This window comes from Prunus dulcis, chromosome 7 (genome assembly GCF_902201215.1).
Source record: "Prunus dulcis chromosome 7, ALMONDv2, whole genome shotgun sequence".
NCBI lineage: Eukaryota > Viridiplantae > Streptophyta > Magnoliopsida > Rosales > Rosaceae > Prunus > Prunus dulcis.
This window is the reverse complement of record NC_047656.1, coordinates 17984246-18000810: the sequence shown is the minus strand read 5'-3', so window position 1 is coordinate 18000810 and position 16565 is coordinate 17984246. Positions and strand designations below refer to the sequence as shown.

The window sequence follows — 16565 nt, the reverse complement described above, 5'->3', positions numbered from 1 at the left end:
TGGAAATTGTATATATGACAAGAGATTTTGGCGTGGCTGGTATGCATAAGCCATGGTTTTTTGTTTCTTTTGGACCACGTGATCTTGTGTGCCAATTGACTTAGATCCCCATAAAGATTTGCAGTATCTTAGATAGTCCCGCCCCACGAGGCCTATATTCATGTTTGTCTGCAAATCCTCTCTCTCTCTCTCTCTCTCTCTCTCTCTCTCTCTCTCTCTGAGTGTATATGTTGAAGAAGCGTATAGGATCCACAAACTCGACGTCTGCATTGCCATTTCGTTGTTAGAACGGATAGGCAAAATCTTGAGATCCTCTCGAAGTCCACAATTTGACAAAATGAGTCCAGATTCATATCTGCTGGACAACCAAATATTTATATTAATGTTTTGGTGAAATATGATTGTCACCAACACTAATTGGTATATATATATATATATGACTGGATCCGTCAAAGTCATCATATAGTTCATATAGTCCATGACTTGACCTTGGTCGATTGAGTTTCATGAGCTACTCCATATTGATATTGACTCAAGAGTCACCTCATTGCATGCTTAGAAGGTCACCCATGTCGATCAATACTATGCTTAACTTTAGTGTGTGTGTGTATATATATATATATATATATATATATATACAATCCAAGTGCTAGCCAATTCAACTTAAAACAAAAGGAAATGAAGTATCGTTATGCAAGGCCTTTCTTATTATTAGGCACCAAGTGTGTATATGTTAACTTCAATAGGGACCACATATAGATGAACTCTCGGGTTACTCAAAAGACAGGATCATTCACGTTCACGTGTGTAGGATCACTTAAGAGAGAAAGGTATGCATATTTCATATGAAGAGGACTTTGTTGACTGTAAATTTCACATATATATGTGAACTCTTGGATTACTTTAGATTCCGAACATCCTACTATTGTTTTAGATAAACATAAGAGGGTAAATTACAAAACCAAATACTAGGGCGATCTCGTTTGGAAGTGATTCTAGATAGGCCAGAATCATTTCGCGTTTGGAAGTGATTCTCCATAAAATCACTTAAAACCGCTTAAAGTGACTATTTGGAGAAGTAATTCTCTATAAAATTACTTTTTGGTATATCCAGAATAACTCCCAAATGAGCATAAACAAAGAACCCTATTAACTTCCTGGAATGTTCTATAACCACACTACAATCACTCAACATATATAATTAAAAACTGGAATGTTCTATAGCATTATTCAATCTCTTCCATTTTACAAGCTCGGGTACTCATTATTATTAAAACAATACAAATCGTTAATTGAGATTCTAAGTTTTAGATACCCCATTAGATATTTAAAAGTTGCACACGAATTCTTAAAATGCCCAAAAGATCATTATTTCGGCATTTTCTTGGTTTTATATAACATATTTTCGCCTAGAGGCTATAGGCTCCAAAAAAAGAGAATATAATAATACAGCCAACCCTTTCTGCCTTTTTCTTCTTCTTTTTTCCCCAATATATATCGTCCCCTTTGTTAGGTAGAAGACCTAACTATCACTGTTTATGCATGTGGGAATGTATGCTTAGTTGTTTTCATGAAGTTTGTTGATTTTATATATTTTTTATCCCTCACTACAGTAACCTAATTAACTTGACAACCTATCAACTTATATGTACACATCCTATTCGCTAAATGTAGTTAGTGATTTAATAACATTAATTAAATTTTAGTTATCTTAATTAGGGATATGTTCAACATTACATATTCAACTATAATATATGCATATACAGATGTGGACGTCGTGCATTTTCTACTACTCCTTCATGTTTTTATCTCTGTTTACAATGACATTCACACGATAATAACATCCGGACATCGTATACGTGAAATATATTATATATTGATAAAATATGAATGCATGGGTCATATGCATATGGACCAAAATATGGTGGAAGGTCTTGCCATCCGATAGCTCCTCCTACCTGTGAGATCTATAGGTCAAAGATTTATCTGTTGAATTTGAATGAGTATATTTGTTATAGTCCAACATACATTATTATTCCAATCAAAATCTTTGCTTGCGACATGGCCATATCTTTGGCTATATATATAAGTTCCATGACGTTGTAAGTGTACAACCTGACCAAAGAACAACTGTCCAAGTACAATATATATATATAGAATATTAATAAATTACTATATGGTTCATTCTTTTATATATAATAATGTGTATATATATATATATGTTTCTGTTGCGAAGCATCAATTTTAATTTTTAAACTTGAAGTAAACAGGCAGAGCCAAGTTTTGGTGAATTCATACACTAGATTCTCAGGTGTGCATGGCATGCAGTTGTTTTCTTGCTATTTTTTTAATGAATGCATGCAAGACGCTGCAAATTTTCTTATTTTTTAAATTCGGATATTTTCTATTGAGATGAGAGATAACATACTAAACTCTCACACGCACTATACGGATGTCACGATTCGAACTCAAGACCCTTCCTGAAGAAACAATTGCTCCAAACCACTACAATAGTGAGTTAATTTTGTAATACAGTAATGTTCCGACTCACATATGTTATAGAAGTGGAACTGATTTTATGCGCATTTTATTATGCCAAGTTATTATAAGCAGGGTAAAAAATTGAAGCTGCTTTACGAAAACGTTTTTGGATTGGCTTTGTTCTCTTCTGAGAGTACATGTATGTAATTATGCCATTGAAACACAAACAGAAAGACCATGGCTGCTTATAATTATAGCCGTATTTGACTTTTACCCATCACTTGTAGCTCTAGATACACACAAACAAATCTTACATGGAAGAAAGTTAGCGATTTTGTCTCCCACATTTTTTTGGTGACATATTAAATCCATGAATCTCAGTATAATCTAACGATTGGCTTAACTCGTGAAACTCTCTCCACTCTAAACCCTGAAGGGAAAATCTCAAACTAGATCCTTTTGATGATTCTCAAATTTGACAGCCATCCATGCTTAAATAATAAAAAAACAAAAAAACAGAGACCTTCTAAATAAACAAATAACTAGAAAAATTGACCAAACTTGACATTGCTTGACCTAAGATAAGAATCCAACGGCCGAAACGCATCGAGTTTGGTCTTCATATTGGCCCACACATGAAGAAATCTGAACCCTCCAAATGGCCCACAAGATTAATGGAGTTAGAAATCTGTGGGTGGCAAGGAATCTTCATCGAACATCATGATTTCTAACGCATACAAAAAACGCATACGAAAGACTCATACCAAAAACGCATACAGAACGGGTAACAAGTAGTAAAACCCTTTTTCTTTTCTTTTCCTTTTCCTATCTCACACGAGTAATTCATGACGTTGGAAGAAAAAGAATAATCAAATCCAAGGCCTCGTCCTTGCGTATCTTTGAAAAAGATAATACAACAAGTTAGGCCACAAACACGACGTCGTTTCGAGGTTTCCACTCTGGTTGGTTCTCATGCAGCTTCATTTCCCTATATATACATATATGCACACATCTTCCCCCTTCATCTCAAACACCAACAAGCACTCCCTTCTGTTCTCTCTCTCTCTCTCTCTCTCTCTCTCTCTCTCTCTCCCAAAAAAAAACAAAATGGGTGAGAAGTTTCCAACCCCAACACTTTTGATAGTCATATTCTTCATTTTGAGCCGTCTGATCTCAACCATCGGGTACAGTCTTCGTGATGATCCTGAGTCCATTAGATTAGCTTCTAGTGATTATGGCCACATTCTGAGAGAAAACCCAGCAGCTGTTTTGTACCCAACCTCCATTGATGAAATTTCAAGCTTGATCAAATTCTCAAACCTTATTTCCACCCCTTTCAGCATAGCTGCTAGAGGCCATGGCCATTCCACCATGGGACAAGCCATGGCTCCAAATGGGGTTGTGGTGGACATGATGTCCTTGAAAAATCACCTCCCTTCTCATGCCTCTGGGATTATTGTTAACACTTTTAATTTAAGTGTTAATAATAATTATTATTATGCTGATGTGGGAGGTGGTCAGCTTTGGATTGATGTGCTGCATGCCACATTAGAACATGGACTTGCACCGGTAGCGTGGACCGACTACTTGTACTTAACTGTCGGTGGGACCCTCTCCAACGCCGGCATCAGCGGCTCGGCTTTCCGGTTTGGTCCTCAGATTAGCAATGTGTATGAAATGGATGTCGTCACTGGTATGAGTTTGTCCTTATTTTTCTCTCTTTTGTTTGGTTGCTAATTCCCTTATTAGCATCTCCATATTTTCTTAATATTTTTGTGTCTCAGCATGATGACAACTTTGTAGCATACTAAGATACAAAAAAGTTGTTGAGAAACATGAAATGTACAGTTGTTTCCCAACGCATTTATTCATGTTTGAAGCTTGTTCTTTGGGGGCCCCACACGTTTGGAAAACCCTTTTAGGATAAGTTCACACACCCCACCAGCTGATCATGAATCATGAATCATGATCATCTCACTACAGTTAATTAATTAGCAAGTTATCATTCTAATTAATTAGGTTTGTTTTATTTTCCAGGACAAGGTGATTTTGTGACTTGCTCCCCACAAAACAACTCTGATCTCTTCTTTGGGGTCCTTGGAGGCTTAGGTCAGTTTGGGATCATAACCCGGGCAAGAATTGCCCTAGAGCCAGCTCCAAAAAGGGTACGTGTACGGCTTCAGCAGCCAGCAGACATTCATATAAAATCTTGACTTGGACTTTCTCTTTGGTCATAAATATTGTTCCCATTTCAACATAAACAGACAAATCCGAATTTGTTAGGCTGATCGACTCAATTGCACTTTTTCAACTTTGTGTTTTTTTCAATTCAAAATGACTTGTCTATGTTGCTTAAACAGGATCACAACAACCATCACTTAAATTATAACCACATTAATCTCTCCTTTTTTTCCTTTTTTGATTCTAAACTTTTCCCTTTTCTTTTGGGTCTGGTGGTGGAATGAAAGCCCGTTAACTCAAGAAATTATAAAATACTACTGTAGTATGATCAAGTGGTACGTGTTATAATATGAGTGGACAATATGATTTATTTTCCCCATTTTTAGGGAATAATATCAATAAATATCCACTTATATTATAACACGTGGCCGAACTAGTGTAGTATTCTATAATCACTCAATTAACCCCATTTCTCCTAACATAAGCTATGATTTTTACATGATTAATTATATATTAATTATGTCTCTATCAATTAAATTTGGTGATCAATTTGTTTGTAGGTTAAGTGGGTGCGAATGCTTTACAATGACTTCTCGGCATATGCCAGAGACCAAGAACGTTTAATTTCAGTCAATGGAAGGAAACAAAGCAATGCCCTTGATTACTTAGAAGGTTCACTTCTAATCAACCAGGGTTCCCCGAATAATTGGAGATCCTCCTTTTTCCCACAATCCACTTACTCAAGAATTATTTCTCTTGTAACCAAACATGGCATAATCTATTCCCTGGAAGTTGCCAAATATTATGACCAACACACTGAAACGGCGGTGGATAAGGTACATGAATCCCCATATATGACACCAACATTCTACCTTGTAGTAAATTGATGGTGTCAAATCAACAAGACCCCACAATCTAGTTTCAATGAATGTAATTTTTTGTTTTATTTTTTGTTTTTCTGTTTTGGGCGCAGGAACTTGAACTTCTACTCAAAGGGTTGAGTTTTCTTCCTGGATTTGTGTTCGAGAAGGATGTCGCCTATGTGGAGTTTCTGAATAGAGTTAAATCTGGAGAGGAAAAGCTTCAGTCACAAGGACAGTGGGATGTTCCTCATCCATGGCTGAATCTCTTTGTTCCGAAAAGTCGCATCTCGGATTTTGATGCAGGCGTGCTTAAGGGCATTGTTCTTAAGCGAAACATTACCACCGCACCAGTCCTCCTTTACCCAATGAACCGGACCAAGTAAGATTACAAATTCCTATAATTTATACAAACATTATAATAAAAAAACTATTTCATACTAACTACATGTCTTAACCGCCCGTTTTACTCATTGTCTCCAATAAAAATGACACTCACTTATCTTTTATTAAAGAGGTGTCACCAAAATAACTAGTAAATAAAATATGGTACAAATAGCAGATCGAGTTCTCTTTGTATTATTTTGAAACTCGAATTAATAACCTTTAAAAACTAAATGCAGATGGGATGATCGGATGTCGGCGGTTGTGCCCAAAGAAGAAGTTTTCTACACCGTGGGATTTTTGCATTCAAGTGGGTTTGATGAGTGGGAGGCACTTGAGGAGCAAAACAAGGAGATACTAAAATTTTGTGCTAGTGTTGGTATAGACATTAAGCAGTATCTTCCTTACTACGAAACACAACAAGGTTGGATGAACCACTTTGGCTCGAAATGGAAAACCTTCCAGAAGAGGAAAGCTTTGTTCGACCCCAAGAAAATACTTTCACCAGGACAAAGAATTTTCAACAAATAACATATATATAATTCGGACTGAGGCATTAATAAATTAATTTTATTTAGTACGTTTAGAAAGCTAGTATTAGTTTAAATTAATTAGAGTTTATATATAAGTTTACGAATAATTATGTGGAAGAAGAATTATAAGGTACCTTTGGGCGTGAAGATTAGCATTGTAAAATATTATTTGGGCTTTTAAATTAGTATATTTAAGATATTTTGTTTTTTTCTCCTTTTGTTTTATTATATTGTCATCAAATCAAGGACATGAAGTTGGTGACTGCCCTTGTGCTCCCGGTACACTTCAGTAGTAGTACCATGTGACATTCCTGCCAGCGTGCCACGTATGCCATATAGGAAAAAGTTAAAAACAGGTTGGATTTGGAAACCCTCTTTTAACATCTTCTTGTCAATAATATAGAGGTTAAAATAGAAGAATCGGCTTATGCAAATTAATAGCAAACTAATGGGAAAAAGGACAGTGCTTAATTTCAACTTGCCAATCCAAATATGGGATTCTTTTTAGGGTTGATTTGAGAGGGATCATGGGAAGGTCAAAATCACTTATATATGGAGAGAAGCACCTCTCTTATGCTACTTCTTTATGTTATTATTTTAAGTGATTTTTAGTGATTTTAGAAAAAACACCTCTCATGTGTTTCTCCATAAAAAAAAAAAAAAAAAAACCTCCCAATTAAAATTGATCTTCTCAATTCCCTGCAAAATCAATTCATAGCCAACAACAACAAAATTCATTCTTAAAATTCTTAAATGCGACCAACCAACCTAAAAGAGTGATTTTACGAGAAATTTCTCCATAAAAAATTACACAAAACGTCGGCTTAGAATTATATGAAGAAATAGTATACATATGTTGCGTTAGTATCCCATTTATCATGCGAGGCCTAAAGACAGTCAGATTTTGTGATTAATTAAAGTGCAAATTGGAATGTTTCCAACTCTCATCGCAGCCTTGAGGCAAAGCAGGAGACATTAGAAAGTAATTAGAATGAGTATGTTTAGTTTTCCCACTTACTATTAAATTTCCCAAACAGAAGAAAAGCAAATGAGCCGAGTATATTATTAGATACTGTCAGCATAAAGGCATGAAATAATATCCAATAAAAGTTCCCGTTTTCGGAAAGAAGACACCGTCCTTCACCTTTGCAGCTTGCACTCGTGCCCTCCAATTTGCACTTTCTCACGTAAGACAAGCCTGGATAAAGGCTCTAACTTTTCCCTTTTGGTTAAGCAAAACACTATTTTAGATTCCTGGTCGGTGATATAATAATAGAATAAGTGGATTTAATTATTCTAATTGAACGAGTTTAACATACGATATATATACAACCGACACATACAATAATTGTTATTTTTAGTGGACAACATACATGCTTTATCTAGAATCAATTAAACGTGGAGTTTTAGAGAGTTTGAGATTCTTAAATAATAATTCGTTTAATTACCGTTTGTTATTTTTAATGGATATCATATATGTTTTATTTAAGAACATCTACAATCACCTATTTTAAGAAGTGGACAGGAAACATAATTGGAGTACTTAAAAAGATGATTTAGGAAGAAAATACGAGTTTTAGAGTTTGAACTTCAAAATTTACGAACGAGGATACAAAGATAATATCCCATTTTCAAATAGCCACTAGTTGCTACCTTACTTTGTATATATATGTGTGTCATTGTAGCAAAGTGACAAAAACCCGACATAATTATCATGTTTACTAAAATTAAGGGGTAGTTTTTCTACTTTGTGGTGGCCTCAGAATGAGCTAAGTGCACGCACATAATATTAATTTATATTCTAGAACTTGGCACTGTACGAGGTCATGTCCGATTCAATTGCAGCTTGCAGGCAACTAGGAGACATGAAAAGGGCCTCCATCAACGTATGTGTTGTGTTCAACTGCTGTCTTCGTTGATTTTTGCTAGACAAGATCCAGACATTCACACTGTGTAAATTATTATGATCTTCAAAAAGTGAAGGGGAAAAAAAAAAACTTTTATTAATTTATATATATATAAGACTTTAGTCACATGATGACTGCCCCCCATGGCTTTGCAGCAGCAGAACTAAAAATAATATAAAAAACCATCTCATCAAAATATGATAACACCAAAGGCTCCACTAATGAAACCAATCAAACTATACTGCCTAAAGTGAGTTAGGCGTAGTGTATCTATCCTCTTGCTCCCGAGTTCGAGTTTTCTTTCCGTAAATTAGGGTAGTTAAGAGAAAAAAAAGAAGCTCCATACTAAATGTTGTTGAAATTTTGAATGGGCTCAGAAATAGGTTTGAGTTCAGTCCAAATTATTCTGGCCCATCAACAAATCTAATTTGAAATATGGAGCCTGGGCTTTTGCTTGAAACTCACCAACCATGGTTTTGAGCCCAAAGTCGTATCCCTGGTCTGGTCTGGTATATAGAAGGCTTAGATACTCAACTTCTCACTAACAATGGCGCTGCCACTGTTTTCAGTGAACCCATCTACTACCTGTTCCTCTGCTTGCAGTTTCCACGCACCTCATCCTCTGTGCTTTCTTCTTCTACACCATCAAACCCATTCTTTCAAAAGTTGCAGAGCTCTCAGGTTCAGAGTTTCGTGTAAGACTGTTCAAGTTGATACCCAGGAGAAGCCCCAGAGAATCAGCCAAGTAGCTTTTGAGGCCACAAGGAAGAAGAGGAAGCCCAAGCCAAGCTTCTTCGAGCAAATTCAGGACAAATGGTCAATGAAAGTCAATTCCCCGAGAGACAAATTTCCCTGGCAAAAACAGAATGAACTAGTACAAGAAGAAAAAGAGGAGGTGGAGGAGGAGGACGAAGAAGAAGAGGTGTTCGAGCCTCAAATAAGCAAACAAGAGGAAGGACAGAAATGTTATGGGGTACGTGTGGCTGAACCAGTGAATCAGAAAGTGAGTTTTTCTTTGCCAAACCGTATTGTTTATGCTCCTTGGGCTCATGGTAGCAAACGCATTACGCCCCAAGTTGATTCTGAGCCTGAAGCCTCACAACACAGTGGTGCACAAGGCAAAAATCTTGATGGGTTTGCTGGGCGTTCTGAGATTGATACTACAAGTGGTGCCGTTAAAAAAGAGAAAAGCTTTGAGCGACGATTTGATAGTAATAGAAAATTGGAGAGAGAAAGGGTTGGGGAAATGGGTATAATTTCGATTGGGGTTTCGAAGAAAGAGGAGAAAATGATCTCAAAAGGCTTAAATGGCATTTCTTTGAATGAAACACTATCTGGGGATGGTGAAAATGATGAAAAGGTTGAAAACTTTGTGTATTCTGGCAGTGGTTCTATTCGGTTGCCTTGGAAGAGAGAAAGTGAATTGAGTTCTGAGGAAGGTGATAAGACAAGGAAAAGGAGGAGCAACACGGAATTGGCGGAGCGAATGCTTCCGGATCATGAGTTGCGGAGGCTGAGGAATGTTTCCCTGAGAATGCTGGAGAGGATAAAAGTTGGAGTTACTGGTATCACACAGGCATTGGTGAATACTATACATGAGAAGTGGAAGATAGATGAAGTGGTCAAGTTGAAGTTTGAAGAGCCATTCTCACTTAACATGAAAAGGACCCATGAAATTTTAGAGGTTAGTGTTGGTACATTGTTTGCTCTGTTTGTTATCTCTTTCCTCTCAATGTGTAGAATTATTCAATCAATTTTGAGGTTTCGATGATTAAGTGATGCGTAACTGACATGTATTATCAAAATTATGTTGAAATGGAGATGCATTTATGATATTTGTCATAGGTAGGCTATGCTCTCTCTTTGTATATTAAGATGTTTGCAAGAATTGAGGCCGCTAGCAACTTATTTGGGTTATCTTTTGTTCTCTGCCAGAGTAAAACTGGAGGTTTGGTTATATGGAGATCAGGCAGTTCAGTAGTGTTATACAGGGGAATGACATATAATCTTCCGTGTGTACAAACATATGCCAAACACAGTCAGACTAATTCACATATGTTGCAACGCTCAGAAAATGCTACCAGTGATAGCATGCACAATGTAGGTGTGAAAGATGTGTCTAGGACTACAGATTTTCCAAGTCTCGAGTCTGCAGAGTATTTGAAGGATTTATCTCAACGAGAACTCATGGCCTTGAATGATCTAAACCATTTGTTAGATGAGTTGGGTCCACGGTTTAAGGATTGGATAGGCCGTGAGCCATTGCCTGTGGATGCTGACTTGCTTCCTTCCGTGGTTCGTGGATATAAAACTCCCTTCAGACTTCTCCCTTATGGGTTTAGACCTTGTCTAAGGGACAAGGACATGACAAAATACCGTAGGCTTGCTAGAACTGTACCTCCACACTTTGCTCTAGGTATGTAAGACCTACTGCATATGATTGTATTAAATTACGAAATCTTGTTTTCTTCACATATTTCGTGCATGATAAATTGTCATAGGAAGGAATAGAGAACTGCAAGGTCTGGCTAATGCTATGATGAAGCTTTGGGAAAAGAGTGCTATTGCAAAGATAGCCATCAAACGTGGAGTACAGAACACATGTAATGAAAGGATGGCAGAAGAACTAAAGGTGAGACATAATGTCCATCTACTTCTTGAATATCAAGACGTTTGCATATTTACTTACACAACCATACATCTTGAATGTACATTTCGTGCTTTGTTTCCAGCTTTTGGAGGCTGTTGACCTCGCTTCCTTTTCTAGCAGCTGCTCTAATTCCAACTACCCTCTGGGTTATGGATTCTGAATACCCATTTTTCTTATCATTTCTATTGCTGATGAGTGTTGCATTTTATATGTGCAGAGATTGACAGGGGGTACACTTCTCTCTAGAAACAAAGATTTTATCGTTTTTTACAGGGGTAATGACTACTTGCCATCTGTTGTCACGGGGGTATTAGAAGAGAGGAGAAAATTAAGAGATCTCCAACAAGATGAGGAAGAACAAGCACGACAAATGGCCTCAGACTATGTTGTGTCAAACTCCGAAGCTTCTAAAGGCCAATTTGTTGCTGGAACCCTTGCAGAAACCATGGCAGCAACCACCCACTGGAGAAACCAACTGACCATTGATAAAGTCGAAAAAATGAGAAGAGATTCAACTTTTGCTAGACATGCATCTTTAGTCAGACACCTCGAGAAGAAACTGGCTCTTGTAAGTCAAAAATGCAGTATGTCTACATCAAAAATCTGGTGTGCCAGAAAAACTCTCTTTTAGGAATTTCAAAATTGTGACATATTTCTAACCCTGGATGAACCTAGGCAAAAGGGAAGCTCAGAAAGGCTGAGAAGGCTTTAGCAAGGGTGCAGGAAAGTTTGGAACCATCAGATCTCCCAGATGATTTGGAAACCTTAACTGATGAGGATAGGTTCTTGTTCCGTAAGATTGGTCTCAGTATGAAACCCTTCCTGCTTCTAGGTAAGAACTACTTCTACTTTGGATTTAATGAAGTCACAGGGGAGAGTTAAATGCTTGAGTTATTTCTATTTCAGGGAGGCGAGAGGTTTACTCTGGTACCATAGAGAATATGCACTTGCACTGGAAGCATAAAGAGTTGGTGAAGATAATCGTGAGAGGAAAAAGTTTTGAGCAAGTCAAGCACATCGCGATTTCTTTGGAAGCAGAGAGTGGTGGGGTGCTAGTATCTCTAGATAAAACTACCAAAGGCTATGCCATTATTCTCTATCGTGGAAAGAACTATCAATGCCCTCTTCCATTAAGGCCTAGGAATTTATTGACAAGAAGGCAGGCATTGGCTCGGTCAGTTGAACTACAGAGACGCGAGGTGACATTATAATTAATGGTGTTTGACATTTTGTATATATTAATGATGGCTATTATTTCATTTGTAATAGGTTTCCTATCTTTTGCAGGCATTGAAGCATCATATTTCAGATTTACAGGAGAAAGTTGGGCTGTTGAAATCTGAACTAGTATGATATCTATTGCTTTGTAGTAATTTTGATGTGGTGGTGACTTCATTTGCTTTTCACTAATGTATGCTGTTAATTTCAGGAGGAAAAGGGGAATGGGAGAATGGTTGATGATGGAAGAACCTTGCATTCAACAGGAGATGATCCTCTTATCCCCAGTGATGACAGCGAAGAGGTAAATAATGACCCGCTATCTCACTTTGAGTTAGTACAACGTGCCTCTTATTATGTCAAAGTGACACTTTAGGTTGCCAAGAACTGAGATGCTTCAAATTTTTCTTGAACCAGGATGAAGGGGAAGAGGCATATCTTGAAGTATATGATAGTGGCAATGAGGATAACAATAACGAACATGAGATTGTTGGATCTGTTTAGTTAATTCCCCAAGCTGATTGTTACTTCAGAGTTGAAGATTGATCTGCAAAGGAGATGTATGCTGAGGGTATCAGTGGCTTCTCATACTCAGAATCTCCTATAAGATATCTGCAGAGATCTAAACATTAGTTGGGATGAACCAGAGGGTACAGCCGGATCTAAATGTTGGTTAGGTTAAACCGGAAACCCCTCCTGTAAGTTTCATTTATGATCCCTGTAGACCAGTACATGCAAGCTAGGGAAGTTGTTCAACTTCAAACCAGTTTAGCAATTCAAGCAGCTGATTGATACTTCAAGGGTGAAGATTGCAGATGTCTGAGAAGATAGCTCCGATCAGCATTGTCTAAGTAATCTCTGTAGTTTTAATGGCATGTACATGTGTATTGAGTTTATTGTAAATACATGATTTGTTAAAGTTTCATTTATTGATTATACGTTTGTCCCTTAATAAGTGCCAAAATTTTACGTACCATGATGTTTCCTGGTTACTTTTGTTTTGAAGCAAATAATTTTACAGTTTTGATGTTACTATCATCCTACGTCTGTCAACTTAGCTACCAAACTTGTGGCAGATATGTATTCTGCTGGATAATAGGCTTCCATCAAGCAATACATTTGCACATAAAGTCTGGTTTAATCATATTGATATTACAAGTAGATAAGACATTTCTACACCTTCCTTAGCCACCTTATTTCAGGAGTTAACTTCGTGACAACATCATCCTCATTACATTCAATCATGTTCTTGTATAAATCATCGTCATTAAAGTGGTTTGTACGACAAATGCATCATATTTGAGTAAATGCCAGGAAACAACTCAGTTGGAAGTAGCCTTGTCCTGCTGCAGTGCTGCCTTTATGAAGTCCAAAACAACTGATACTAACTCAGTCTGATGTGAGGTGTAACAATGATCAGCCCCTTCTATGACATGTAATTTGTGGTTTGGTATTATCTTCGAAAACTCTAATGCATCTTCAACAGGGATGGTCTCATCAGCAGAACCATGGACTGTCAAGACCCTGTATGTACAGAATTGCCCATAAACTTGTTTATGCAGAAAATTCAAGGAAAAAGCCAGAAAGATTAATATAAAAAAATCAACCATAAAACAATGAAGACAAAATTAACTAAAATTTGATTACCGGCATTCTTTGTCAATCTGAAGGCATGCTTCATGCATATCAGTACTCAGGCGATCCATCAAACTTTCCTCGGTCACACGATAACTAACATCTCCTACAAGCATGGCATCCCTTAACTGTGTTAAAGGCCAGCATACACATTGTTTTTGTGTGTTTCTTTGTGTTGTGTGTGAGTGCGCGTGTCACTGAAAGCATCCAGTGTTCTGGCATCTATTCAAAATTTGACCACAACTAACTACTATAATAATCAATATCATCTCTAAATTTCTTAGTTGCAGATCATTTTTTAAAAATTCAAAGAAAAAAGGAGGGAGAAAACAGGTAAGTTGGTCCTTCATCATTCATCGACATTGGAACCACAGTAATTTATGCTCAAGAACAGGTTCAGCATGAACTCACAAATGAATTTTGTCATTCACCACACATGATGAGAATTAGAAAATTACCTGTCTTATTCTTAACATCAAGATATCCTTCCTTCTTGATTGTTTCCACAAAGTCTTTCCCTAAGCGTTCTTCAATACCTCTCTGGAGATCATAACGTCCAGAAACATTGACAACCGTGCGAATGCCATGATACTTAGAAGCATACAGGAGCACCACATCACCACCTGTAGTAACAATTTTCAGCAATAATTTTGGTGCAAAATACAAAACTACTCTGTTTTCAATATGGTTTTGCCCAATATCAGCAGTTATAGATTTATCAACAATAACTTGGCTAACAGCTAAGCTGCTAAGATCATGTTGACCTAAAGTTAACTTTGGCTCCAGACATTGCCTCATTCAAAACTTTCATCAATGACTAACACATGTAATAAGAGTAACATTAAAATAAGTCTCATTCAAAAGTTTCATGAATGATAATTTATAATAGCATTTTTTCCTCTATTTTATTAGAGTAAAATCTCACATATATGCAAAACAATCCAACGCACCTTTACTGTGCCCAAGAATTGTACTTGCTGCACGGTTTTCCCCAGAGAAGTGTTGGATCACAGCATGCAAGTCATCAGCCTCTCTCCAATAGTTACCATACTGAAAGGTGCCTTCACTCTCCCTGACAACCAAAATACCATCAATGTAATCTTTAGATCTCAAACTCCAGGACTTCCATAACATGACGGCGGTTACGAACAACATGACAGAGACAGTGCCACACTCACGAATATGAAACTAAAGCACAACTGAACTCTTCACAAAACCCATCAACTAAAAGAATTTCAAATCCTGTAATACCACAGCCTTACCCATTTCCAGCAAAGTCGAAACGGAAGGCACTAATTCCTTCATTTTCCAATGCAATGGCAAGGTTTGTAATAGTAGTGCTTTCCTGGAAATCAAGAGACATAGGCTGTAAAACTTTGGCCACAATGAAACCAACTGAGCATATAATTTCATAATGAAATGATACAGAAAATAACGTAAATTTAAAGCATCCTAATCAAGCTGGAATTTCAGACCAAAAAAATAAAAAAATAAAGCTGGAATTGAACTTTAAAAAGAAGGGAAAAATAAAGAAAAAGCAAAGTCAACACTACATATGTTACAAAAGCCAACCTTGGTGGATCGAAAACCATGACATAAGATTACAATCTCCTCAGAACCGGTTTCATGTAGTAGGCCCACGAGTTTTTCATCATGTTTGTTGGGTACAATGATTTTCTGTTGCCGACCCACTGAAACAATGCAATTCACAAAGCAACATAAATTTCTTAGAAAGTCGACACCTTACTGAATGTTCTTGGCACGAAAATAAAAATTCTTACCTGGGTTGTGTGCAGATTGTGCCATTTTCAAGATTCGTTTTGGGCTGCGATTTTGGTAGACAGTAAATTTTGGTGAAGGGAAGCTTATGGGAGTGAAAGAACTTGAGAGCAGCATAGCATTAATGGAAACTATAAACAGAGTAACTATGAATCTTTAAGGCAATGGAAATTACCTTGAGCCTTTGCTTGCCGCTCTTTTGGTCTGCAATGTAAATTTACAGAGCTCCTGTGAGTTTGGAATTGGAGCATCGGACCACTCAGACTCGGTCACTTCTACTTGCCAACAAAATAATATTGGGGTTTTTCTGGTGTTGGGCTGCAACAATATCTTTTTTACTGTTGAATCTCTGATATTTATGGTATTTGCAAAACTGTCAACTCTACCTGTTTTGTTTTGTTTTGTGTGTGTGTGTGTGTGAGCGCGCGTGCGCTCGGTTAAGACATTTTCCACAACTTCCTTGGTCACCTTAATTTGAGAGTCAACTTTATGTGAAAATCTTCCTCCTTACATTCAATCATGTTCTTGCCTAATCTTCAACAAATTGGTGATTAAATGCAGAATAAACTTAGAGCATTTTGAGTTCATTAAGCTAGAAAGTCACAAATTACTGCTTCACATTTTGAGTTGAAACCATGACTGAATTTTGATATCACACCTCAGATCACGAGGCAAATGGTTCACAATTACATCACGGAGTTGTTCATTGTTTCATGCCATTGAACAGTTTTCTCAGAATTCACCATGGCAAAGCGTATGAATTTATGTATATGTATCCAACTAAATCAAGTTAAGGAACCACCCAACTGACACGCCAACGGGTACAACACTTCAGAAATTTATTATGCTGATTGGCATGGAGGATCTATTTGGAAGCAGCCTTGTCCTGCTGCAGAGCAACCTTTATGAAGTCCAAAAACAATTATCAGCTCCTTCT

The 16565-nt window shown here is 37.1% G+C and overlaps 3 protein-coding genes across 7 annotated transcripts; 2 read left to right on the top strand and 1 right to left on the bottom strand.

Moving 5' to 3' along the window:
• Positions 1 to 3588: 3588 nt before the first annotated feature.
• On the top strand, positions 3589 to 6551 carry LOC117635184 (cytokinin dehydrogenase 3-like). Its single transcript, XM_034369536.1, has 5 exons — positions 3589 to 4174; positions 4519 to 4646; positions 5223 to 5498; positions 5636 to 5904; positions 6146 to 6551. Exons 1-5 carry the CDS (start codon positions 3589 to 3591, stop codon positions 6435 to 6437), a joined length of 1551 nt encoding a protein of 516 aa, XP_034225427.1. The 3' UTR covers positions 6438 to 6551.
• Positions 6552 to 8884: 2333 nt separating this feature from the next.
• On the top strand, positions 8885 to 13190 carry LOC117634071 (CRM-domain containing factor CFM3, chloroplastic/mitochondrial). Its single transcript, XM_034367976.1, has 9 exons — positions 8885 to 10030; positions 10282 to 10762; positions 10848 to 10978; positions 11214 to 11564; positions 11672 to 11828; positions 11903 to 12195; positions 12284 to 12343; positions 12426 to 12518; positions 12632 to 13190. Exons 1-9 carry the CDS (start codon positions 8894 to 8896, stop codon positions 12716 to 12718), a joined length of 2790 nt encoding a protein of 929 aa, XP_034223867.1. The 5' UTR covers positions 8885 to 8893; the 3' UTR covers positions 12719 to 13190.
• Positions 13191 to 13297: 107 nt separating this feature from the next.
• Positions 13298 to 15962, bottom strand: LOC117634072 (non-heme chloroperoxidase-like). Of its 5 annotated transcripts, none has more exons than XM_034367980.1 (8): positions 15804 to 15962; positions 15631 to 15674; positions 15422 to 15567; positions 15112 to 15194; positions 14800 to 14921; positions 14308 to 14472; positions 13862 to 13955; positions 13298 to 13738 (listed from the first exon to the last, which is right to left on the bottom strand). In XM_034367980.1, exons 2-8 carry the CDS (start codon positions 15653 to 15655, stop codon positions 13537 to 13539), a joined length of 837 nt encoding a protein of 278 aa, XP_034223871.1. In that variant the 5' UTR covers positions 15656 to 15674; positions 15804 to 15962; the 3' UTR covers positions 13298 to 13536. The 5 variants fall into 5 exon arrangements, with proteins under 5 accessions (XP_034223871.1, XP_034223872.1, XP_034223870.1 ...); XM_034367981.1 differs by having other exon boundaries at positions 15422 to 15540; positions 15804 to 15960; XM_034367979.1 differs by having other exon boundaries at positions 15422 to 15540; positions 15631 to 15960.
• Positions 15963 to 16565: the final 603 nt, after the last annotated feature.

Excerpts from the sequence above, each read along its gene's own strand:
- LOC117635184 (XM_034369536.1), top strand. The coding sequence starts at position 3,589 with ATGGGTGAGAAGTTTCCAACCCCAACACTTTTGATAGTCATATTCTTC. Across the intron at positions 4,175-4,518 it reads TGAAATGGATGTCGTCACTG|GACAAGGTGATTTTGTGACT; the intron begins GTATGAGTTTGT and ends TTTATTTTCCAG. Across the intron at positions 4,647-5,222 it reads TAGAGCCAGCTCCAAAAAGG|GTTAAGTGGGTGCGAATGCT; the intron begins GTACGTGTACGG and ends ATTTGTTTGTAG.
- LOC117634071 (XM_034367976.1), top strand. The coding sequence starts at position 8,894 with ATGGCGCTGCCACTGTTTTCAGTGAACCCATCTACTACCTGTTCCTCT. Across the intron at positions 10,031-10,281 it reads GGACCCATGAAATTTTAGAG|AGTAAAACTGGAGGTTTGGT; the intron begins GTTAGTGTTGGT and ends GTTCTCTGCCAG. Across the intron at positions 10,763-10,847 it reads ACCTCCACACTTTGCTCTAG|GAAGGAATAGAGAACTGCAA; the intron begins GTATGTAAGACC and ends AAATTGTCATAG.
- LOC117634072 (XM_034367978.1), bottom strand. The coding sequence starts at position 15,745 with ATGCTGCTCTCAAGTTCTTTCACTCCCATAAGCTTCCCTTCACCAAAA. Across the intron at positions 15,568-15,630 it reads ACAATCTGCACACAACCCAG|GTTGCTTTGTGAATTGCATT; the intron begins GTAAGAATTTTT and ends TAAGAAATTTAT. Across the intron at positions 14,473-14,799 it reads AATTCTTGGGCACAGTAAAG|GTGGTGATGTGGTGCTCCTG; the intron begins GTGCGTTGGATT and ends TTGTTACTACAG.